Genomic DNA, 26,529 nt, shown 5'->3' on the forward strand with positions numbered 1-26,529 from the left:
GCAGAGGGAAGCAAACACATGATTTCATTAATCTGTAGTCCATAGAAAACAAAGCAAGTGAATAAACTAAATAAAATTCCAGACTGGAAGATTAAACTGGTGGTTACTAGAAGGGAAAAAAAGCGAATGAAAAACTCTGGTAAAAGAAGTCTGATGTTTAGTGAAGTATGTGGGATTGAATTTTGGAGATGAATACAATGTAGTATATACTGATGTTGATTTATAATAATGAGACCTTTACAATTTTATAATGCAATAAAATCTTGAGAAAGAGAGAAGAGGGTAGTGTTCAGTTTAAAATGCAATCTGTGAAAAAAGAAAAATGTTAAAAGGTGGCCACCCCTGGTGGTGCAGGGGTTAAGTCTCAGCACTATGGAGGTATTGCCAGCCACTGTTACATAAGCTCCATCCCAGCCAGGGAGATGACCCACATGGCATGGCAGGCCTCTCCTGTCTCTCACGCTGCTCCCCTCAGCAGTGTATTTCAGTGGATCTGCGTGTTCTGCTCCCCATTCTGTCTGACTGATGTTTTTTCATAAAGCAGGTGACAAAGTAATAGGCTGCATGGTCTGCGCATAATCATGTTTTGTTTTATAATGTAATCATGTACTATGGTCCACCCAGTTATTTACATTAAAATTATGAATAATAAACTTTGCTCTTCCTTGGGAAAAATCAAACAATTGATTTGACCCTGGCAGTTGACTGGAAATCGTACTGGGGAGCAGCCCCTTTGAGATAAGCAAATGCTCTGATTTTTCCCAGGATTCATCTGACCTGCTTGCCCCCATGGATGGTCCACCTGGCTCCTTTTGAATTTGTGTTCCCTGGTTTTTGTATAGCTTTCTTGTAACATACTTGTCCCAGCCAACAGCTTTTGCATAAGTTCCTGATCCTTTCCTTATGAAGAAACGCTACCATTTAATTTATACATTTGCTTCAGCATTTGCTATGGAAACCCTTTATGACAAGGTATATCATTTTAACTGTTGTTGTACATCATCTTAACTGTTGTTATTAGTCATTGACCCATGGGGGGAAAAAAACCTGTTTAATCTCTAGTTTGTGTTCACATGGAAGGAGAGTAGAAAGAATATGAGGGCACCAAAGTTCAAAAGGAAAGACCCAGGAACCATCGCTAAAGGAGGAGGAAGAGCAAGGACACTGAAAGGGAGAAGTGGCAGCATTAATTCTGACTCTCGTTGCCCTCTTTACTTTCTCTAGGGTTGGCCTTTATTGTTAACATATGATTCAGAAGTATTGGATAACCGGAAGCAAAGTGTCTAAAAATGAGTGTCAACAGACGGAATAGGGCAGACTGAGGGAAATGCCATGTGGTGGAAAACATGTTATGCTGTGGGAAAGAATATTTGTGAAAGAATTCCATGGCTCCATAGAGAGTGGTCAAACCAAGAGGAATGTCATTCTAAAAAAAGAAGAGCCTAGTATGGCACTTCCTGTAGAATCATCATGCTTTTCTTGCAGACATAAACATGACAGAATGCCAGAACCAGGAGAGAAATAATTTATCCCAGGTACCTTCCTTCTGGTTTCTTCTCTAAACTGTATGCTGACAATTTTGAAGTCTTTCTCAAATTAACTCAGTTTGCAATTATATCATCAGACTAGTTGTAGGTGGTGGTGTTAACTATTTGTATTTAGGAAAATTCGAGTTTATTCTGGTGCTTGTTAACTTTTTGAGACTATGCTCCTTTTTGATCATGTTACTTATTTTACTGAAATCTGATTTATCCTAAAGAGACACAATGCCAGAGTTGTGGCCAAAATAGATAATGCCTATGGATGTGTGGAATTAAGCTAAAAACTCTTTCCATTTTCAAATAAATGAATAGGATTATGTGCTCCACAGATGGTATTTCAGTCCCTTGTGTGGGATACATTACAATAGCATATTTCAACACAACTTTTTCCCTTCTGTATAAGTCATTTACTTTGTAGAGGAAAAACTTAGTAGAACATTGCATTGTATTAGCATTTCCTAAAGTAAATGTTTCCTGAGGGGATCTGAAGCTAATACTTTCATAAACTTTTAGAGACCCAATCCATCAATGATCACAGACTCTTACTGAAATTACAGTGTATACTGTGTTTTAGTGTTAGCTCAGATTTTTTTGTTTACTTTCTTTTGTATAGCGAGATGTCTTTTTGCCTCTCCCTGAATCCAAATCTGCTAGTGTTTTTCTTTTTTTTTTTAACAGTCTGATTAAAGAAAAAAATAGTGTAAAGCATATATGCAACATGTAATCACTGCCAATTATGATAGAGAACCTATTCATTGCTTACAGACTTTTCCTCACACCTCTTGTAATTCTTCCCATACATCCCTATCTTCCCTGCCACCCAGCACCCGCCCCCCTATCTTTCCCCAGGTAACCACTATTTTGTTTTCTTTCACTTTGTATTACTGTTTGCTACAAATTATATGAGTGGGATTACTCAGAATGTTTTCTTTTATGCCTGATCTCTTTTATTCAGCATTGTCATTTTGAACTTCATCCATATTATTTTGTGTATCAGCCTTTTTATTGCTGAGTAGTTTTGTATTCTAGGACAAAGATATGTTTATCTGTTCATATGTAGAGGTCATTTAGATTGCTTTCAGTTTTGGGCCATTACAACTAAAACTGCTTTGAGAACTGATGTACAAGTCTTGTATGGACATACGCTTTTATTTCTCTTGGATAATACTTAGGAGTAGAATAACTGAAACATTTGCTACTTGTGCACAAGTGTTTAGAACTGCTTTATTTGTGGTAGTCAAAAGACTAGAAATTATCCAAATGTACTCAAACATTTTAAGAAAGAGCAAAACATTCAAAATGGTTGTCTGTTTTAGATTTGCAATGTATGAGCGGTCCAGTTCCTCCATGCTGTTTGCCAAAACTTTAGAGACAGTCTATTTAACTTCATTTGAATAGCATGTAGTCTTAATTTGCTTTAGTCTACTAAATGAGTTCTAGTGACTAATTTGCTCTGTTCTAGTGATGCTGAGTATTTATTCACAAGTTTGTTTGCCATTAGTTCAATATATCTTCTTTGGTAAAGTGTTCAAATATTTTGCCCATTTAACTTTTTATTTGTAACTGAAATGTTTATTTTCTTATTGAGAATTTTATGCAAATTTAAATTTCTATAAGTTGGCCTCACATAATGGGCCTCAGACAAATTCAATATAGTCAATTTTAAATTTTATATAATCAAATTCTTTATCAGATAAATTTTTGGAAAATACATCTTCCATTCTGTAACTTACATTCTCATTTTATTAGTAGTACTTTTTGAGGAGCAGAAGTTATTAAGTTTTGATGAGAAAATAATTCATTTTTACTGCTTTCTCTATGAAGACTTTTCCCAATTCAAGATCACAAAGATTTTCTCCTGGAAGCTATGTAATTTTAGATTTTTACCTGTAGATCTGTGATTCATTTTGAGTTAACTTTTGTATCTGGTTTGAAATTATATACCTCTCTATATTTGTTTACATATAGATATCCAACTTTTGACTCCATTAGTAAAATAAAGGCAGACAGAAAAATAAATACCAGGTCTATATACAAGTAATAGTGTTTACAGAGACACTGCATTATTGTACTAGCTCTTTGTATTTGTCCTTAAGAGCCCAAGGCCTTCAGGAATGAGAGAAAGTAATTTCAGTTTAGGAATTTTTTTTTTAAATTTATTTATTTATTTGTGCATACAGAACTGGGGTACAGGCCAGAGGCTCAGGGGTGGTGAGAGGCTTCACCAGAGACAGAGTGGGGAGCAGAACAGGCAGATCTATGAAGTACACTGCTGAGGGAAGCAGCGGGCGGGTCAGGAGAGGTCTGCCACGCCATGTGGTCACCTCCGGGGCAGGCGGGAATCGAACTCATGCGGAAGTGGCTTCAGATTCTCAGTGCTGTGCTTTAACCCGCTGCGCCACCAGGGAGGGCCACAGTTTAGGATTTTTTTTTGAAGATTTATTTATTTATGCTTACAGAACTGGGGTACAGGTCAGAGGTGTGGTGGGTGAGAGGATTCACCAGAGACAGCGTGGGGAACAGAACAGGCAGATCTACTGAAATACACTGCTGAGAGGAGCAGTGTGTGGGTCAGGAGAGGTCTGCCATACCATATGGGTCAGCTTCCTGGCTGGGCATCAAACTCATGTTACAGTGGCTTCTGAGAGCTTCATAGTGTGGTGCTTTAACTCGTTGTGCCACCAGGGAGAGCTCGGGATTTTTTAATAACATTGTTAAATGCCAATTTCTAGACTCCTGACTGATAAGTTATCTGGCTAGGTCACATAGATGGGCCAGTAGTGACTGTGAGCAAGGCTCAAGCAGTGAGTTATGTTACTTCAGGGCTGGGACGGGAGGAGAATGGAGTGTGAGGCAAACCGTTGCTGGCCACTCTTTCATGATCTGTATCACAGAGGTATTCACCTCCTACACACAAATATTCTCTATATATGGATCCATTTGATCTCACCTGAAATTGTTTCTTTTTTGCAGCACACACATACTTTTTATGACAAATTTACTGAGCTGTAATTCATGTGCCATGTAAGTCAGTCATCTAAATCATTATTATCTTTACAAAGTAACACAACCATTATGTAATATCCAAACATTTTTGTCACCTATAAAAAACACCTAGTCTCCATAGTCATCACCCCACATTCATTTCTAGGCCCATCCAGCCCAGGCCCAGACAATCACTAATATAACTTGTGTCTCTATAGATTTGCTTGCTTGGACATTTTATACAATGGAATAATTAAATATGCTGTCACAGGGTTTTGTTCACACATTTGATATCTGCTCTCTTTGGTTATTGGTTTTGACTTCTTTGTAGACTCAGAGTTCCTAGTCTGCCATCTTTGTATCCATAGTGGTGCCTAGCTGTGTGCACACTGCATCAGTAAATACTAAATTGAAGAAGACCATTCCTATCCCTTTTAGAAAAAAGCACAAAAGAGTAAGATGCAATGCAATGCTTAGAAATATGAAAACAGTAATTCTAGTCTGTACCAGACATTGTAGTAGCAACTGAATGTTGAAAAGATTTCTCACATAATTTACTTAGACAAAAATAGGGAGTAAGTTTATTTTGGAAATAAATGTTCTTCTCTTCTTGTCTTATCTCTCTCATTTGAATCTTCTAAGTTCTAACTCTTATACAGCACAAACTTTGCCATACTTATTACCTCTTTCCTCCTTCCAGTTAAAACCCAACATAAATTTTGGTCAATAGGGGGTCAGGCACTTTACCTCTGACTATTTAACTTCTAACATTAGCTATGAATACTGGGGAAACCATCCCACTTTCCTAGATTTCCTTGTCTAATAAATGCAGGCTGATACTCGGTAAGCTTTAGCTTGTAGGCACTTCAAACTCCTCTCCTGAGCAAGTACAGATTTGTGACTTATGCCTTTTATTCGTAAAAGCAGAAGTAAAGGAACTTCTGAGGAAAGATGGATTAGCTGGAATGTTTGTGTTTCTATTGGACAGTTTTTAAAACGATTTATTTATTATGTATACAGGAACTGGAGTGCAGGCCAGAGGTGGGAGCAGTGAGAAGATTCACCAAAGAGAGTAGGGAGCAGGACAGGCAGATATACTGAAGTACACTATTGAGGGGAGCAGCAGGCAAGACAAAAGCGGTCTGCTGGACCATGTGCGTTACTTCCCTGATGGGCCGTGGAATCGAACTCATGCTGCAGTGGCTGGTGACAGCTTGATAGCACTGTCTTTAACCCCTGTGCCACCAGGGAGGCCCCAGACAATTATTTTCAAGAGATTCTTTGACCTTGGAAACACTTTTCAAGTTAATTTAAATAAATTAATTATACTATATCCTTTAGAACAAAGTAACATCTGTGTTCAGAGCTTTAACTGGTTTATAAAAGTCGTGGAGTCTGCTCACTCTTACTAACACCTTTTTGCTCTACACTCAGTGTAAATCCAAAAGGAAATATAAGTTGCAGAAGAGAGAAGGACTTGGTATATTGAGTAGCTCTCAGTATTAAAGCCAAGTATTTACAAGTGAAAGGAATGAGGTCTGTAGCATTGATAATGGAATTTTAATGGATTTAGGAACTAAGGTTGAAACCGAAGCCTAATTAAAGAAGATTCCAGGGTCATCATGTCAGTCCTCACCTGTCCATCAGGCCAACAGGCTGTCCATAGCTTTTACTTCAAAGTCATGGCATGTTCTTCTCATTAGTGTCTTTTGCCTCCTTGTTCTTGTGGGAGTGGATGCCTTAACTGTCCCTTGCAGCTTGATGTGTCTGTAGCAGGGAACTGAATGTGCATCCAAAGATTTGGCTTATATTTGGTCTCTAAAAAAGACTACTAGAAATGCAGAGTATGAAACTTAGTGATTTTTTTAATGAGAGATGTGAATAACAAATCAGATCAGCTAAATTGTCTTTAATAGCTGTTTCCTTGTATTACTTCCCCTATTAAAAATAAGAAGAAGGCCCTCCCTGGTGGCGCAGCGGGTTAAAGCACAGCACTGAGAATCTGAAGCCACTTCCGCATGAGTTCGATTCCCGCCTGCCGCCTGCCCCGGAGGAGACCACATGGCGAGCCAGACCTCTCCTGACCCGCCCGCTGCTCCCCTCAGCAGTGTACTTCGTCAATCTGCCTGTTCTGCTCCCCACTCTGTCTCTGGTGAAGCCTCTCACCGTCCCTGAGCCTCTGGCCTGTACCCCAGTTCTGTATGAATAAATAAATAAATCTTTAAAAAAAAAAAAATAAGAAGAAAAGACCTGAAGATGGAATAAAATGACAATCGATTTCCACTGAGGAAAGATGGGTCAGACACTTAGGATGGGTCTTTTAGACCTGTCCCAAGCTATTGAACATTTTCTAAGGGGGAACTTCTGTTCCCTTTCTGCTTTTCTAGGTCATGCTGGGATTTTCTAGAAGAAAAATTCATGTCTTTACCAAACTTTAGTTCCTCATGTGGAGTACATTAAATGTGGATGCTGGGCATCCCAGGTAGTTGGCAGCCAAAGGTGAAAGAGGCAAATGAGACTGGGTTTCAGAGTCTAGCTGAGATCATGTGACTGTGCTTGCCCACACATATGCCATAGTGTTCCTTTAACTTGGTGAATTAGCATATTAGCAAACAGAGTCTCCAGATTACTCTGTTCTTCCTCAGTTCCCTTTCTTCCTGTTGTTGCTGGTAGCCTATGAAGGCTATTGTTAGATGTGGCTGTTGTTAGATATCCAGAGCTGGTGGGATAAAGGAATTGAGGAGAGATGGCCCTTGTGTGGCAGAATCCAGTGCTGTGTGACAGTATTGCAGCATGGCAGCTGGATTTTGTGTTCTTTCTTTTAGAACGTATCCCAACAATGGTTCCCATTGTTTGCATCAGTATTGGACTTCAGGCTTCAGTGCTTAGAGGTGATTCTATTGGATTTTGCTTTAATTAAGAAAAAAAGTCATTAGGAAAGCAGATTTCCCTTTGCAATTCCTAATTAACTTACTGGCAAATTTGTTTTCAGCTTATGATCCACTCATGGTTTGCTTCAGATTTTGGTCAAATGTTAGCTCAAGGTTTTCATAAAAATAATCTAGGTTTTTAAGTTACCATCACAGGATTTTCTTTAATCTATTGTAATTGACTGGATTCTTAATGTTCATTTCATAAAACACAAAGTTTGTAGCATCAGTAATCAAAAGTGATCGCATTTATATGATTAGTCAGCTGAAGCAGATCTTTGATATGCTGCACAGAAATTCACTTATTATCCTTTTCTTGGGGGGAAGGGATTAGCAAAACAAAAGCAACCAGAAGCTCCAAGCTGTTGGTATCCAAGCCGGTGTAATTCTGATTCTTTTTTTTTTTTTAAGATTTATTTATGCATACATAACTGGGGTACAGGCCATAGGTGCAGGGGCGGTGAGAGGATTCCCCAGAGACAGAGTGGGGAGCAGAACAGGCAGATCGAGGAAGCACACTGCCGAGGGGAGCAGCGGGCAGGTCCAGATAGGTCTGCCGCACCATGTGGATCGCCTCCCGGGTCCCAGATCAAACTCGAACTAAAGCGGCTGTGGCTACCTTGCAGTGCTGCGTCCTTACCCGTTGCGCCACCAGGGAGGGCCAGTAATTCTGATTCTTAACCCTCTGGAACACATATTTTATTTATTCAGTATCTCTACATCTGTTTTAGTAAAAATCATTTGATATCAAAAGAAATAGAACCCTCTAATCAAAAGATAGAGTGAAATCAAAAAGTGTAATAAACCTAGTGTAATGAATCTAATCTTAACCTTTCTTTCTGACTAATTCATGTGGACACAAGGAAATCATTTCAGATCACCCCAGGATTAAAACCTACACAACTACAATAAAAACAAACTTTAACCTACTTTTAGCCTGCTGGTTTTGTGGTCACAGTACATGTCTAAGAGAAAGATGAGTAATAAAAGAAGGTTAAGAAGAAGGTAAGGAATGAAAAGATGGAAGGGGAGAGAAAAAAAAAGACAGCCACAGGCTAAGACCTGCACAAAGAGCACCCCAGGAATTCTCTCATAGTCACCCCATTCTATGTAAAATGAAACTCCAGGTTGTTCTGATACTGTTAAGTTTCCTGAAAAAATCAGAGATTTTCTAATTTTTAAATATTGAATTTAATTCCTTTATCAAGTAAAACCTTTGATGCCCATAATATAAAAACAAAGACTGTAGTATTTCACCAACATAAATTTACCTTGTAAGATACATTTAGATCATTTCCTTAGTATAAAATTAATTGGTGAAGACAAGACTACTTTAAATAAATATGAACATTTGAAATTCAAAGATATAGATGACACTTCTTTTCATCAACTACCACATCTGATTTCCTTGTTTTCAGTGTGCATTTTCTGAAAAGTCTTGTTTCATATTGGAGGCAAGTCATGTCTGATTTTTAAAACTTCTGGAGCTATATAAACAGAATTATAAGTAGCTTTAATATCTGGAAGTGGAAAAGTTGGTAAATTTGAGACTAAAGACTAATCACTAACAATATATTGCAAACATAGATGTCATCAGTTCTAAGACAAATGAGCACTCTCATATTGACACACTCACAGTGGCTGCCAACACTTGTAACGGGGTAGGCAGTGTGCCTGCTGCCGTGTAACACAAAGTAGTTCATGCCCAGAACAGGCCCTGTATGGTCTACCTGATCCTTTTCTGGCACTGAAGTTAAATTTCCATATTCCAGTTATAGTAGTTTGTTGGCTTATAAGTGTATATCTAAAATTTAAAGAATACAGAGCTATGTTTTTGCAAATGAATGATGCCTCTGCATTTTCAAACACATGTGTAGGATAGCAGGAGACACAGAATCCTGAGGTCAGCATCTAAAAACTTAATTTGGCAGCATAAGTGAACATATCGTGGGAACATTCTATTCATCTGTATGGTCAGATTTTGCTTTTAGTTGCTTTATATATGTCTGATTCAAATGTTTGGGATGGTGAGCATTTCTTTAGAATTCTAGTGTCCCAATCTCACCTGCCCTGGCATCCCTTGCCAAATTGCCTTTGTTCTAAGGAATTATTCTGGGGATAGGAATTGAACCTGCATTTCCTGAAATTGATGATGACTTTAGTTTTTGTGTGGTCCTCTGTCTCACAGTTTTGTGTAACAAATTTACGTATTTCATTAGACTATTCCCAACTAGTTCTCAGGATAAAGTCGTAATGCTTTACTTTGGTTTTTCCCAAACTATTGTCTCAAACATTGTACCCAATTTTTAGCATTTAAAATACTTCTTCTTAACTCTTCTTATCAAAATCTTCATGATAAAGATCTCAGAAATCATAATATTTGATGTGTGAATGTGTGTGTGTGTGTATATATATATCAAATGATTTGTACAATATGCATACAATATATCAAATGATTTGTACAATATGCATACAATATGTACGCAATATACACTGCACACACATATAAATCACATAAAAGGGTATTTAATGACATGGGAAGATTTCCCCCATAATATCAAGTGGAAAGGCAAATTGGAAAATATTTTGATTCTGGGACTTTTCTTTCCGTCAAGAGAAAAATATATAGAATATAGAAAAAAATCCTGAAATGTTCAAACTCAAAAATGTACTGTTTGAAGGAAATGAGATTTTGCTTACTGGTATTTAATGTATGTGTCACGGACCTACTTTACTTTTGTTACATGGCATAAGTTAATAAAGTGTATCTTTAAGTTGTAAGATAACTTATCCCATCCTTAAAAAAAATTGAAATATCTGAACTGAAAACTTATTCAAGCTGTTTTCACAATTAATTACTCTCTAATATCTGGGCATTTTAAAGAATGTTTAACCAGTGTGAGAGGCACTGAGATTGAAGGTAATCCTAATGATCAACTCAGCATATTTTGATGTCCTTTCTGTCAGACTGTGGAACTTTGTTTTGAAGATCATCAGACTAGCCATCTCGTCATGTTTACAGTGATACCTCCTTTTTTTAAATAAAGATTTCATTGTTTATTTTGTAGAACTAGGGTGTAGGCCAGAGGTGCTGGAGGGGTGAGAGCACTCACCAGAGACAGAGTAGGGAGCACTCTGGGTTTACTGAAATATACTGCTAAGGGGAGTGGAGAGATCTACTGTGTCATATGTGGGTTAGTTCCCTGGCCTGGGCTCAAACTCAGGCTGTGTAATAGTGCTGAGACTTAACCCATACACATCAGGGAGGCCCCTGCAGGGATAGTTCTTAGCATGTCTATGGGTTAGATCATACCTAAGATATTCACTACCAAAACAAAAGTTAAGATTTAGCACATTCCAGGCCTAGGTGACTTTTTTTTTTTACATTCTCTTCAATAGGAAAAAGGCATGCAATTCTGCCATGTCACAGGTGTGAATAGCACATTCACAAAGAATCTTAACTTTTCTAGTGTAGATATCACATAAAGGACCTTTCTGCTCGGTTGCTCTGCAGTCCTGCTAGCTTGCACTGTGGTTTATTTCTACATTCATATCCAAAGCGGATCTTTTTGTTAGTCATAGATAATTTTTTTAAAAGTGAATTAGGCCATTTTCCTTGAAACTTCAAATTTAGCAGGAAGTAGAATTAAGTAGTAGAAATTAATAAATGTATTTGGAGATAGAAAAATAAGAATTGTTCGGTTACACAGCAGACGGTAAGAGGGCAGAAGGATGGATTGAAGAAAATTATCAAGCATGCATGTTGTTTTTAAGTGATACTTGAGACTGGGATGTGAAACAGCTGTGTTGTTGGTGTTTTTTTTTTCTTGTGCCAACTTTCCTTATTTGATTGATTTCCTCTCTGACAGCCCACTGTGCTGATAAATGTGTCCATGGTCGCTGCATTGCTCCAAACACCTGTCAGTGTGAGCCTGGCTGGGGTGGGATCAACTGCTCCAGTGGTAAGTTTCCACCTGCTGTTGTCTGTCTTGGGATGTGTTCGCTCTATGGGCCCCCTTGTCTGCAGTTTTCCCTGGGTCGTCGGTTTCCTTCTTCATTCCTATGCAGAACACAATGAGGATTCCAAATCCAACACATGAATAAAAGTTCTCTTAAAACTGTACACACATTTAAGGCAGACCTGTTGTTAATTGTGCATAAAGAAAGGTACGAGGAAGGAAGGAGATTTCAAGAGTTAGAGGCTGATTCTTCTGTTCCTATGGATGTCTTTTCCAAAGTAGGCTCTAGAATTTCAATTTCTTTCTTCAGAAAGGCAGTTGTGTTCGTAACATAGCTATCATATTGTAACTTTTGTTTTATTGATTGATCTAAGATATTTTTCTGGCCACTAAAATTTACTACTTGTTAGTATTAACTCAGAAGTAAAATAGATATTTTAAATGCTTAACTTTATTTATTGCTGAATTCTGAAATGTAAATAATGAGTTCTTGACCAAAGAACTTTAGGTAGAAATATTAGTAATAAATGAAAATCACAAACATTTTGGTGTTAAATAGAATCACAACATATGAATTGTGCCCATTATGTTAGGATTGTAATTCTAAAATGATAACTTCTTGAACTGTAAGCATGTTATACTTAAAATCCTTTGTCCATTATAATGAGAATTAAATGATGGAATGTCATGTAAATACAGTTGCTTTTTGAAATTTCACAGTTAAAACTTAAGTTTTCTGGTTAACATGTTGTTGGGCATGTAATTGTGTGCACTTCCTGTTCCTTTATACTTCTTTTTGTTTTGAAAAATGTTAATGGGAACTGGAGTGCAACTAAAATGTAATGCATAAAACATTATATTTAGAGAAAGCAAATAATAGTTTAAAAAAATTAGCAGGCTGCTATGACAGTACAAATTAGCCCTCATTGCTACAAAATAGTTTTTTGAAACTGGTCTGAAAAGCCTTTAAATTGTCCAGATAATCTGATTTTAAGAATTTTTACTTGCTCACATTTGAAATTGGGCAGATTACTCTTTATCTTCTTAGGACTTCTTGTTTCAGACTTGTGATCTCTTGGCTCTCCCTAAAACAGCATCTCCAGGGGGAGTCTTGTGCTGTCTGTGGACAGAACATTCTGTGTGAAAGAGCCTTTTTATTGTACTTAAACAGCAAGTGTGTGTGTGTTTGTGTGTGTGTGGGAGTGTGTGTGTGTGTCTTTCTGCCTCTGACAGGCTTCCAATTCCAATGGATAACTGTCTTGCAGGGTTTTGTTTTGTTTCTGTTGGAGTTCAGGAGGAGAGTGGACATTTTTGTTCACACGCCGTTGAGGCAAAATGTTTGGGATGTGGGATTTGGCTCATGTCCATTTTTCTGGCCGACTGACCTCAAATACGAAAATACGACGCTGCTTTCATTAACTTTTCCAGCTTAACATCACTTGTGCCTACACATTTTGAAGAAAAATAACATTATTATATAAACTAGTGGGGCAGAAAAGGGTGAATGTATTCTTCATTTGAAAAATGAGATTTGTTACTAATCCCAGGCAGGAATGCTATGAAATAATTTCAAGTTGTGTTCACACATTGTCTCATAAGAGCTGCAGCCTACCTAAAGAGAGCAGAGTTTGAAGGGTGCTTTTGTAAGGAAAACAGAAATCTACGAGGGCTTTAGATTCAAATTCTCTAGAACTGATTTAGACCTAGAAAATAAACTGTTGGTTTTTTTTTTTTTTTCGGAATTTTTCTGATTTTTGAATAGAGCTTCTAGATTTTTGAGAACACATGTTCTTTTAGTCCTGGAAGATAGATATTGAGACTACTTTTGATTTAGTCTCTACAATTCATGTTTTGCAATGAACAAAAGCATAAATAAATGTGACAGATATCTAAAATTTTTAAAGATATTTGAGGAAAACATTTTGGACACATATTTTAAGCATTTAAGAAAATGCTATTCTGAGCTGGAGCACTAGGTTTTATCCGTGGTAGGTTTCCCTATTACTCACTAGGTGACACATACTTTAATTACTCTTAAACAGATAATTCTTGAAACAAAATGCATGCTCTAGTAATCCACTAAGTGGCAGAGTAACGATAGCCTGATTTCTAAGTGTTTTATTTCTGTGTGCCCTCCTCTCTGGCTATTGTTATAAGTATGCTTGGTGATGCAGGTTTGGTGGTTAGATTAGTTTCTTTTATTAATCAGGACCCAAAGTGGAGATATAAACCACAATAATTTGTTTGAATAAACCTTTATTTTTGGAACAAATTTAGATTTACAAAAAAATCTTAAGAGAGCCAACTGTTATCATGTACTAGCCTCTAGTCTCCCCCTCTTGTAACACCTCAAAATACTTTTAGTTTCTCAAAACTGAGAACCTGATATTAGTATATTACTATTAAACAAACACTAAAATTTATTTGATTTTTAATTGTTTTTCCGTTAATCCCTTTCTGTTCCAGGGACTAATCTAGGGCAACACATTGCATTTCATTGTCAAGTCCCTCCAGGCTCCTCTTGTCTGTGTTTTCAGTCTTTGTCTTTCACAACCTTCACAGTCCCGAGGAGCGCTGGCCAATATCCTGGAGACTGCCCCCCAGTCTGTAGTTGTCTGGTGTTTATTTCATGATTAGAGTTGTGGGTTTTCAAAAGAATACCATTGAGCTGAACTATGCTTCTCAGCACATCATTTCAAGAGACATCTCGCTAGTCACATGACATCAGTGATGATGTCATTACTTGGTTAACCTTTATCGCTAGATGATGTGTAGTGCCTGCCAGGTTCCTCCACATTAAGTTACTATTTTTTTCCTTTTCTTACTCTACCATTTGGAAGTAAGTCACTAAGGCTACCATTCCCTCAAGGGTAAAGGCTAGGAATTAAGCTCCATTGTTTTGGGGGTGGGGAGTGGGTAGGAGGAGCAGTGTATGTTTAAATATTACTGGAACTTTTCTGTAAGGAAGATGTATTTCTTCTTCCCTATTTTTTTAATAATTCATTTATAATACCATGGTCTCCTGTATATTTATGTGACATTTTGGGTTAAAAGCCACTAACATTGTTTATTTTGTTCAAATTGTTTCAGCTTCGGTTATTGGGATTTTCAGGGTTTGGTGATTGAGAGTTTCTGTCTCTTTTTGACATGCCCTCACTCTTAGGGGTTTTGCTTTTTTTCCTTTCAGCACTGCTTACTTTCTTTTTAAAATATAATGGTACACACACACATTACATCATTCTTCATTTTGTGTATTTTTTCATCTCAGTTATAATCCCCATGGATTTCCCACCACCAATTCACTCATGTGAGCACTGCTTACTTTCAACAGCCTACAGTCTAAACTCATTGAGTATTTTTTCCTGCCTCAGTCCCAGAATGACCCACTGGAGACTGGCATTAGAAATTTAGATCTGCATGAAAGATAATGCTCATTGCTACTTGGACACATAGTAACTGAAACAAAGAATATTTATTTAAAAGAAGTGTTAACTCTAAAAGAAGTATTATAAGAAGTAATGAGGAATTGGTTAGCAATAAGTAAATATTACTCAACATAATATAGGGTAGCTGATACAAGAAAGAGCCATTCCTCTGGGCTGCTGTAGGATGCCAAAGAGGCAGCCCATTGGCAGTGTGATCCAGATCCTATTTGAAGGGCTCAGTCCCAGAATTTGCTAGAAATATGCTTTTTGGAACCCCCTGAAATTTGCCTTAATAGGGTGCTTGGGGAAACTGTTCATGGAGGAGTGTCTCAGCGAAGCACATTGCCACAAAAAGCCCCAGGTGGGTAGCAAGGGAAGTTCTGACTGATGGAGCTTACTAGCCAGAATGCAGTGTAGGAGCTGGTGCTGGAGGAGCTGTACCTATGACAGGAATCTGGAGCTGGACAAGCCACTCCCACTGTGCCTATGTGTTTACCTGGCAAGAGCTGGCACAAGTCAGTCCCCTCACACTGGAGGGGTCAGTTGAGCTAGCACAGCAGAGCCAGTATGGAAAACTCTGTCCTCTTGCACTATTTCTTCAGTGTCCATTGTAGTAAATGCTTAACATTTTACCACCTTGCAAAAATAAGTAATTAAGGGACCCAAATTATTTTCTACCCATTTTTGTAGACAATGAAGAAAATAAGTTCAGTGCTGAAAGGAAGTAATAACAGTGATCACTGTTGCAGGTACTCATTTTGTTACTTAGTTCCTGTATTTATCTTTCTACAAAAATTTGAACTCTTGTACATCAACAAAACAACTTTTTATTTATGCCTGATAGAATCCTACCATTTATCTGGCAAATAAGGACATTTTTACTCTGTCTCTAGAATGAAGAAATGCAAGTCCTAACAGTCATTGTATCCATGGCTGATTATATTAGCTTTTCCTCACATTTAAATATTTTTTTTAAGATTTATTTATTTATGCATTCAGAACTGGGATACAGGCCATAGATTCAGGGGTGGTGAGAGGATTCACCAGAGTGAGGAGCAGAACAGGCCGACTGACGAAGTACACTGCTGAGCAGCAGACGGGCCAGGAGAGGTCTGCTGTGCCATGTGGGTCACCTCCAGGTCAGGGATCCAACTCATGCTGAAGTGGCTTTTGCTTCTTAGTGCTGTGCTTTAACCCACTGTGCCACCAGGGAGGGCCCTCCTCACATTTAAAGTTAATCACAGTTGCACTCACTATTCGGTTACCTAGATACTAAAGTTAACTTCCATCAACTTGTATATAAAAGAAAATAAAAATGGGGAGAGAGAAGGGAGAAAAATAGCACCATAAATGAGTGTGTGTGTGTGTGTGTGTGTAACAAGCAAATAGAAAATATTAAGAACTACTAAAGGCCTCTTTTTTATAAGTAGTCATAAAGCTATAACTGTAAGTATGGCTTCCTTCTTCTCTTCCCCCAGTCTTTATTCTCACTCCCAACTCCCTAGCCCAAACCTCATCTTTTTGTGGTTCTTAACCTAGTGAAGTTACTTAAATCTTCATTCCTGAAGGATCTCAGTTCTCCTATCTTTTTTTTTTTTTTTTTTTTGCTGGTGGACATTGTATTATTTTTAAAAATTTATTTGTTTATTTATTCATTCATGCATACAAGAACTGGGGTACAGGTCAGAGGTGCAGAGGGTGAGAGAATTCATCAGAGACAGAGTGGGGAGCAGAACAGGCAGCTCAACAGACATACACTGCTGAAAGCAGCAGTTGGGCCAGGAGAGGTCTGCTGTGCTCTATGGGTCAGCCCACTGGCCAGGGATAGGACTCGTGCTACAGTGGCTGTGGACAACCTCACAATCTGAACTTTAATCCTTTGCATCACCAGGTGGGATCTGGTTGGCATTTTCTATTAAACCTTACTACTGCACATGGAAGTACTAAATGGTGCCCCTAGATTCTCTTGAGTTCCAAGCATGCATTCCTTTTCCTACTGTGTAGCAGCAACCCGGTTTCCTCTTGACAATCAGGATCGATCTCTCCAGATCTTTTGTTTCTGTTAGGGAGCCTAAAATGACCAGATAACAATATTTTGAAAACCAACACCCACAGGTTTCTATTAGTATCTTTTCTAGTATACATAGGAGATACCTTCCTATCTGCAGTTTTACACGGCTTCCCTTAGAGGTTGAGTGTGGTTGTTTACTTTGTGAGTGGAGGGATGGATTCTGCATGTGACACACACTCAGTATTTCTGAATCTCAGTGTATTCTCTGTATAAAAAAGCAGGTATGTCAGAGACTATACAAAGTTCCCCTGGAGTGGGTGCAATCATGATTTATTTGACTAGACTCAGACATATTGCTTTTTTTAATTTGATTAAATTATTTTTTTAAGAAAGCATACATATTTTACTTTTATTGGCATCCTAATGTATACCCTAGCCTATAGCACATTAATCTATCCTCCCTCCAACTTTCTCTTCGCTCCTCTCTTTCCTGCTCTCTCTGTTCCTCCCCCACATCAATCTCTCTGTGCGTTCATCAATCCTCTCAATTTCTCTTCCCCCCTCGCTGCATGATAAACAACTCCTGGAAGACAGGGGCTGTGTTTTATTAATCTCTTTAGCCTCCATTGGGCCTGGGCTATGGTTGGAGCACAGTAAATGTTTGTTCCATTAATTAGATTGAATGAACTATGATTCTGTATCAGTCTGGGAAGATCATTCATGTTTTTGAGATGCAAACTTTCACTGAGTGATTGCTGTATGCAAAGAGTTATATTAGATTAAGAATGTTGCTGTTCTCACAACTTGCTGCTTCAAGAAAAGCAGACAGAAGTGTAAGTGTCTCATCCCGAGGAAGAGAACAACCTCAGCAGATGAAATGAATTAAGGAAGCTAAAAATGGAGTTGTGTAGGGGAGTGAGAAGTTTTCTGGTGGACTAGAGGAGGGGCTTAGTGAATGCCACAGACATCAAGCAGATAGCTATGTAATGGGGGCTATAAAGAAGAAACTCTTCTTTCAGAAACTTATCTGGAGAAGAAGAAAAGGGAACAGAAGAAGGCAATTTAGCCTCAAGAGTAAATCCTGTGTTGGTTTATTTGCTTTTGTTTGTGTTCTAAAGTGACAAAGACTTAGAGGTGGAGATAGTGAGGGAAGTGCATCTGGCTAAAGACTTATCTGAGAGAGGGAATCATTTAACTGAGAGAAAGAGATACTTTAAGAGATGTTGGGGAATGGGAGAGAATCCCAGGTGCCCAGGGAGGGATAAACAGCAGCTACTTCTAATTTCCAACAGAATGAAGACAGAGTGAATGGCAGGAATAGCGACATGTTTCTGAGTATCCGGGGTTGTAGAAGGCAAAGAGGAAGAGAATATAAGTGAACTTATATCTGATGAGTTTCTACTCTTGGTAAATTAGGAGAAGACACAATCTGCCAATTGCACAGGAAGTAGAAGTTAGATCACACTGATGATGATGATGATGATGGTAATATTTCTCTTATGTAGCATTTATGTGTCAAGCATCATTATGAGAAATTTACAGGCATCACTTAATTTTCTGCTCTCAGCAAAGAGATGGTTATAATTCTTGTTCTTATTTTATAGATGAAGAAGTGGAGGTGCAGAAAAGTTAAATGACTTACATAAGTTTATAAAGATAATAAGTAGATAGTGGAGCCAGGTTTGCATCTTATTCAGAGCCAGTGATTTTAGCCACAAGATTAGGTGCCTCCTGAAGTTGGAAAGGAGTATTAATGAAAGAAACAAAGTAGGAGAAATTGAGGGGATGGAGAGCAGGAGGCAGGGGCTGGGAATACCAGACAAATATTAAACATCGTGAGCAATGTTGAAAGTACACCAATAGTAGAGGTACTGAATTTAAAATGACACCAGTTTGGTTGGATTCATTTATAAAATATAATCTCCTCACTTGTATATTAAGAACATCAAGCCAAATTATATTTATGATCCTTTTAAAATCTGTGGCTCTATGTGTGACTTAGTTTCATAAATATTTATGTACAATCCCACAACTTTTTTGTGTCAGAAACTCTTTAAACCGTTTATATGAATGGCAATAACACATTTGGTCTCTTAACCTATATAATCCTTTTTATGATTTTCTAAATGTCTATGGAGAAATTTATTTCTCTTCTGGCTTTAGGGCACATCCAAAGCACACAGGAGAACCCTAAATCAGCCAGCAGCCAGCAAATAGTTTTTTAATGCTTGTTCCTGAGGCTCTTTGCGTTTGACACGGGTACCAAATAGAGGGAAAAATGGAAATTAATTTTGGTCTAGAAAATCTGAACTGGATTTTTATTTAGTCAGCACTAGCATTTTTGGATAAATGTACTTGGAAGTAATGACAGTATGCCTGGAAGGCAAGATCAGCTCAGACATTTCAGGTACAACATAAGGAACACTGATAACCTTTTATGTGAAGTAGGCACACTGTACAGAAGAACATAAGTAACGAGACTTTGCCTGCAGGATATTCGAGTGAGGGAATCCATTTGAAAGGTATTACAAGCCAGAAATTGTAAGACAGAAAAAGCTGACTTATTCCCCAGCATGGCCTGCTGTAAAAGTCTATTGACTGGATACAGCATTCAGATCGATGTTGTCTGGAGAGAAGACCCCTGGCGCCCAGTCCTCATGGAAAGTCATTAACATACCCCACACACTGTCAGAATTACTTTAGAAATCAGCTTGATGGAGCAGCAAGAGTGTCGATCATTTGGGTTCACTGGCATGGGGGCAGGGAGTTGATAATAGGTAGGGACAATTGAGCTCAGAATGGTTCACTGGAACTACCTTGAAGGCAATTTCTCTGATGAACTGTCCAAATATTTTGATAGTCACAGACAGAAACTGCTGATTTTGCTTTTTTGACACAGTCTGAAATCTGAGTTTTTTTTGGTTACTATTCAGAGGATCAGGGAATCTCCAGAGATCCACCCCACTGACCCAATCCTTGTGTTGGAATTGAATTGCAGTAACTGTTCTCTTTTCTATGCTGTTAATGTGCTTCACTTGCCTCTTAAAGTAAAGCAAAGAATATCTATTTCATACCCTTGTGAGGATTAAATGGCAAAGAACCTGTTAAGTGTTCAGCACCATAACTGGCAGTGGAATATTGGCCCCGTAAGTGGTACTTACAATTTCTTGGGTGACCAATGTAACTTCCACCAGACTTCTTTGCATCAGCCCAGTCTTTGAACTGCATGTGGTTGGAGTGACTCCTATGGGCCTTCATTTGCTCCTAGGGCTTTGCCCTTCTATTTAGCAGCAACCTCTCCGGCCATGGTTGCTTGCCAAGAAGCTTCTCAGGCAGAGCCCTAGTACATTCTCATTATTTCCAACCTCTGAGCATAGATGTCTTTACCAGATGAATTCATGTCTGGTTTATATTGCTTCTGGCACAGTGACAACATTGTACGTCTATGCTAGTTAGCTCACATGTGGGGGTTGTAAAGCCAAGGCTGTGCTATCACGTTATTAAACTCAACTCCATATCATGTATTGATTTTCTCTCTTCCCTGGTATAATATTGCCCCATATCCACTTATTAGAAGATCTTGGTTCACCTTAAAAATACAACAAAATCTGACCTTTCTCGCTATCTCTACTGCTGCCACTCAAATGCAAGCTGCCATCTTCTTTTAATTAGTGATCATGACAATCCCCTTGTGCTTCATGCACTGAGCCCCACTAGGCTCGATTCTCTGTATTGAAAGCAGAGTGATGTTGTAAAACTGTACTTGAGAAAAAACTCTTCCTTTTCTCAAATCCCAAAACCTTAACCATGGCCCACAAAGCCTGGTATGATCTATCCTTCCCTATCTCCATGACCCTTTCTTGTTCCACTATATCTTGGGGTGCTGGGCTTCTCAATCTCTGACTTCCTTTCTTGGAACACACTAGTTGTATTTTTTTTCCCCTTTGCACTTGATAGTTACTCTGCCTAGAATATTCTTCTCCCTGTCTTCTTTAAATAATTTAGCTTTTAGTCTAAGTGCCACTACCATGAAAGGCCTTCCCTGACCTCCATATACAAAGAGTATCCCCCCATTACTCTAGGCATACATATACACAGACTAGCAGGATAGACATTTAACTCATGGCACTGCTTCTCTCTGGGGTACACCTGGGGAATAAACTGGGGACCAAAGTCAGAGGAGTCTAAGGGAACTTACACTTTGTCTCTAATGTTCTATTTCTTACATTAAATTATGAACTGAGGGTCCTCCCTGGTGGTGCATTGGGTTGGAGCGCCACACTGTGAAACTAAGTCAAGCAGTAACTGCTTCAGTGCGAGTTTGATCCCCGCCCTGGAGGTGATCCACATGGCACGGCAGACCTGTCCTGTATCACCCGCTGCTCCCTTCAGCAGTATACTTGATAGGTCTGGCTATTGTGCTCTCCACTCTCTCTCTGGTGAATCCTCTCACCGCCCCTGCACCTCTAGCCTGTACCCCAGTTCTGTATGCATAAATAAATAAATATTTTTTAAAAAAATTATGAAGTGAATGAGACAATTAATTCTAGTTTGTATGTAAATGAACCTTGTTATAGTAGTATTTATAGTCTCTTGTAGTTAACTTTTTTTCCCCTCAAGAATATTAAAGCTTTCAAACCATCTGGTTAGCATGGAGGGCTTTAGCCTGATTTCCTTTCTGTGTACTTTTAGGCAAACCCTTTAAAGCCTCTGCCCCTTGGCCTCTCACATCCAGAATATGATAATACGCATTTGCACAGTGGTGGTCCTAAGTACTTAGCTTTCAGAACTCACTTCAAGTTCCATGTCTTCTGAGCCTTTCTCTCCTCCCTTCTATCTTCTGCCCACAGGTGTGGCAGACATAGGTCCACTCTGTTATTCAAGTATCCTTTGAACTGTGATAATTAGTGCATTCTGTGGTGACAAATATCATTGTGGGCCTGATAAAGAAATCTTAGCTACAAAACTCGTGTTAAGCCTGAAGAAGTAGTAAATGCTCAATAAATAGAATGTAATAGCAATAGAAGGTGCTTAATGCATTTTAAATAAAAGAACAGGTGATCATAAACACCCCCAAAACATGGCAAGATTTTATAAAACAGGATTTCCTATGATGACTCCCAAGGTTACACGTCTTTGACTTCAGTGAAGAAATGTAATCCTCCCAAATCCCTCACTTAATCCTAGGCTACCGTTGATCTCCTGGAGATTTTTCTTGCACTGTGAACAGGGTCATCTACATGCTCTCATAGAGAGACATCAACATTTATATTTAGACACTTTAAAGAATAAACATTTCACACTCATTTTCTGGCTCTTCATTTGAAATAAGCATACACTCAAATTATAAAATGACAGTTCATGCTTTGAAAATTCACTGAACAAATATATTTTAATAAGAATAAAGGTTCTTTCTCAGCCAACGAATACAATGAATATGAACAGCACTGGGTGGTTGTCCACAGTGATCGCTGGCACTCCATCAGCTCTCCAGCAGGTTTTTTGACATGTGAAGGACATAGGGTTTTAGTGCTTTCAGAGGATCTGGAAAATACATTTTTATTGTTCTTCTTCATGGATGGGGAAGCTTTACAAAGTTGTTTTATTTTTAAAGTACTTGATGTTTTCAATGAGGATCTTTTCTTCTCCATTAACAAAAGGAATGACACACCATAGCCTTGTTAGCCTGAAGCAGAAGGAATGACATCACAGAAAGATAAAAGGCACTGAGGGAACCAAGGCTTAAGAAGAAAGGGTGTATGTTTCAGGAAGAACCATGTTTTCTAGCCTTTGAGACAGTGGAAAATTATTTTGGTTGCTTCTAAAAGATACTCACTTTGTAGAAGGATTTTCTTCAAAGTCACTTGTTTGTGCTTTGTCTTTACATTAGAATATGAAGAGCTGAATTTTCTTTCCTGTTAATTTCTTTCATAGTTTCCTATGGTTAAAGTCAATAGAGAACTTTACAATAACACTCCATATGAAAATATATTTTCAAGTTAATATATTACTAATGTAGCCTAACAGAGAATTAACACTTATATACTCAAGGCATTGTAGTCTTAGTTACTTCAAACAGCAATCCTTTTAAGGGTAGTTATGCATTATAATTTGACATAATTTCCTCTTGCTACACTTGACTTCCAAGATTGCAGTATGGCCTCTTGTTATAAGTGTCTGGTAGTGCTATATTCAGAAGGTTCTTGAACTACACATACCTGTACCAATTGACTTCTTAGATGCCAGAGATGTTAAATCAAGATAATAAAAACAAAAATACAAGAAAAAAAAAAAACCTGGCTGATCGATTCATTTAGGATTTGTATGAAACTAACACAACATACAGAACTGTATTCTTCTGTAATTCAGACCAGTTGCTCTATTATTTTTTAAAATTGTATTTTTAATGAGGTAAGATATTTTTTTAATGTTTTTATTTATTTAAGCATACAGAACTGGGGTACAGACTAGAGACACAGGGGGCGGTGAGAGGATTCACCAGAAACAGAGAGGAGAGTGGAACAGGCAGATCGACAAAGTACACTGCTGAGGGGAGCAGCGGGCGGGAGGCAGGAGAGGTCTGCACACCATGTGGGTCACTTCAGGGGCCGGGATCGGACTTGCACTGAAGCAGCCATGGCTTGACTTAGCTTCGCAGTGCAGCGCTCCAACCTGCTGCACTACCAGGGTGGGGGTCCAGAATACTGAAAGATGTAGAGGTAGGGGTTCATACTTCTTCAGATGTATATTTTCACAACATGCTCACCACTGAGCACCCATAAAGGAAGCATCTTAAACTTCAAAATGTATTTCAAAGCTGCTCTGTGTTTTCAGTAGGCATTGATAAGCTGAGGCAAAATCAAATCCCGGGAATTGTTTGATACCTACCGGTAAGGTGAGATTCCCAAGTTTTACTTATAATGATCTATTTCTTTATGCTAAGGTTACTAAGAAGTTCATGTGTTTGCTTCTAAGTTAATCTTTTTTACACTTCTCAGCTTCATTATGAATCTAAATGTCTAGACATATAAAGCTTCCGCAATGACGATGTTTCTAAATCTAGTTTTTAATTGGGAGTTAAGAATAGCTTGTAAGGTAGCACTGGGTTTCACTGCAAGTCTGAACTTTTTCCAATTGGCTTTATGAAAAGTGTGGTGCCAGAGCTCTATTTATTTGTTTTTAAAGAGTAATGGGCAATTTTAAAAATACAATTGTGAGACTCAAGCTGCCCTTTTTGGCAAGTAATTTAAGTAATTTAAGTCATGTGGCATTTTATTCTACATGCAAGTCAGTGGCATACTATTCCAGCTTCATGTACAACTGGAAGATATTTTTCTAGGGTGTTATTTCTCCTGTGGTAGGATATTCCATTGTGTCAACTATGGAATGAAATTTCCACTGCTATTAAATTTGTGCTTTATCATGTATAACAAGTACCTTTTTTTTTTTTGTAATTGGTACATTCCACTATTCCCACTTTACATAAAGAGTATTATATATAGCACAGGATGGGGACTTGCTCATGCTTCCATAGCGATGACATGACAGGGGCCCAGCAAGAATTTAGCTGTAATTCTAAATCTTTATACCCTCTTCTTGCGCCAGGTAGTGATTGATGAATTTTGTAACAAGGTGAACTTAATGATAAATATCATTCCTTTCTCTAAGGAAAAATTATTTCATCCTTTCCTTTCATTCCCACCATCCCCCACCCCGGGCTAATGGCGTCCTTGAATGAAACAACGTAGTAATGCACCCTTGTACCCTCCTTGGAGCACCTCTCAAATTGGCATGTCTGTTTATTGCTTATTGTGTTTTCCTTCCTTTCCTTATTCTTGGACTCATGAAGATAAGAGATTTACTGAAGAGGTTCCCATTGGGCAAAGATTCTTCCCAATGCCTTGTTTTTTTGCTAATACATGTAGGATTGTAGATTGGTGGAGATATTCCTTATTACAATCATGAACGTGCTGCTAACACTTTGAAACCTGGGAACTGTCATTTTGGGCAAACAGTATTATTTATCAAACATCTGTGAGACTGTTGCTCTGGAATATTCCCTTCTGAAAACCAGGCAGAAGCAGTGAATCACACTGATGTAATTGGTGGGCATCACTACCTTGGAATGGGCTATATGTGTCACTTTGGAGGCATTGGTTGATAGGTTTGAGTTGAAACTTGGCTTTGACCACTTCAGTGCTATTTTGAGCAAATTATGATCTCAGTTCATTTTGCACATTAAATATTAGAATAATTATACCTTGTTCACTGAATTATTATGAAGCATATATAAAATAGCTGCATGTTCTGGCACATGTTAGAAACTCAGTATTTCTTAGAATACTTTCTTTCTCTTTCTAACTTTGGCATGGGAAGTTAGAATAAAGATCTGAAGTAGGTTAAGAGAGGAGAATGTACCCAGAATTATAATGATATTTTATAAGTTTCTCTGTTTGTAAACAGAGGATTCAACCTCACATTTACTTTCATCCATTCTCCAAATATATCTTACATACCAACCCTGTGCCAAATTTGCCTAGCTTTTAAGCTGATGTGACCCTAAAGCTAATTACAACAATACTTTTTCACAGCAAGTTTTCTGGAAGTTGTTTGTTTGCATACAATCATTACCAACTTACAGAGGCTCTTCACATCTCACTATATCCTTAATTTTATTTTCTCTTCATGAAATATTCAGTGTTCTAATGAGGTAGTCTCCTTTTTTCAGTGTTCCTAAATAACAAGTCATTGGTTGACTTCATATGGTGAAAGGCCATCATCTGCTGCTTTGCCTAAATGTATCAAATGAGAGAAAATTTTTCATTGCAGGATATTATGTTTAACCAAAATATATAATTTCGGTGCGAAGAAAATCTTGGGTTTGAATATGGAAGCTACCGCTAACTGTTGGATGTTTGAGGACATTTTACCTAAATGTTCTCATCCTAAATATCTTTAGTGTGCTACTTGTGATAAAAGTACCCAGCTTAGTGTAATTATTGTGAGGAGTGGAAAGAGATACAAAACCTGGAGCACAAACCCTGGCACTATAGAAATACTCAGTGTTTCAAATCACTTTAAAAAATATATAGTGTATCTTTTTCCCTTATACCAAAAAGATATATGCCTATTATAAAAATTCTAGAAAAAGCTAAGTAACCTAAATGAATAAAAGAAAAGCCACACATACTCTTAAGACTCAGAGATGCCCAACAGTACCATTTGACTCTTGAGTTTGTTAATATGTCTGTCTCTGTTTTGCTGTTTTTCTCCTCACTTTCCTGTACATTTAGGTAATTCATAGGCAGTTGTTCATGTATTTTCCATTTTTGAACTAAATAGTTTCATCTGATTCATTCTAGTATATTGATAAAATAGGATCATGTGGTATATGTGATTTTAATCTATGATATTACTAGTAACTCTCAGTTTTAATTTAATTAAATATTTCTATAATATTGTCTTGATGCACAGTATTTCAGTATATGATTATACTTATTTTTTGTAAAGATTTATTTATTTATGCATACAAGAACTGGACTATAGGCCAGAGATGTGGGGGGGTGAGAGGATTTACCAGAGACAGAGTGGGGAGCAGAACAGGCAAGTTGACTGAAATATATTGCTGAGGGAAGCAGCGGGCGTGTTAGGAGAGTCCCATCACACCATGTGGGTCAC

The 26,529-nt window shown here is 38.0% G+C and overlaps 1 protein-coding gene across 2 annotated transcripts in view; it reads left to right on the forward strand.

Annotated features, from left to right (window-relative positions):
• The window catches only part of MEGF10 (multiple EGF-like-domains 10), a 152,109-nt gene that overhangs the window by 61,025 nt on the left and 64,555 nt on the right, over positions 1-26,529 (forward strand). For both annotated transcript variants that reach the window (XM_012728045.1, XM_004686677.2), the window contains one exon: positions 11,326-11,418. In XM_012728045.1, the coding sequence (XP_012583499.1) occupies positions 11,326-11,418 (93 nt within the window). The remainder of the gene's footprint in view (positions 1-11,325; positions 11,419-26,529) is intronic.

Source organism: Condylura cristata, unplaced genomic scaffold (assembly GCF_000260355.1).
Source record: "Condylura cristata isolate star-nosed mole 26May11 unplaced genomic scaffold, ConCri1.0 scaffold00021, whole genome shotgun sequence".
Taxonomy (NCBI): Eukaryota; Metazoa; Chordata; class Mammalia; order Eulipotyphla; family Talpidae; genus Condylura; species Condylura cristata.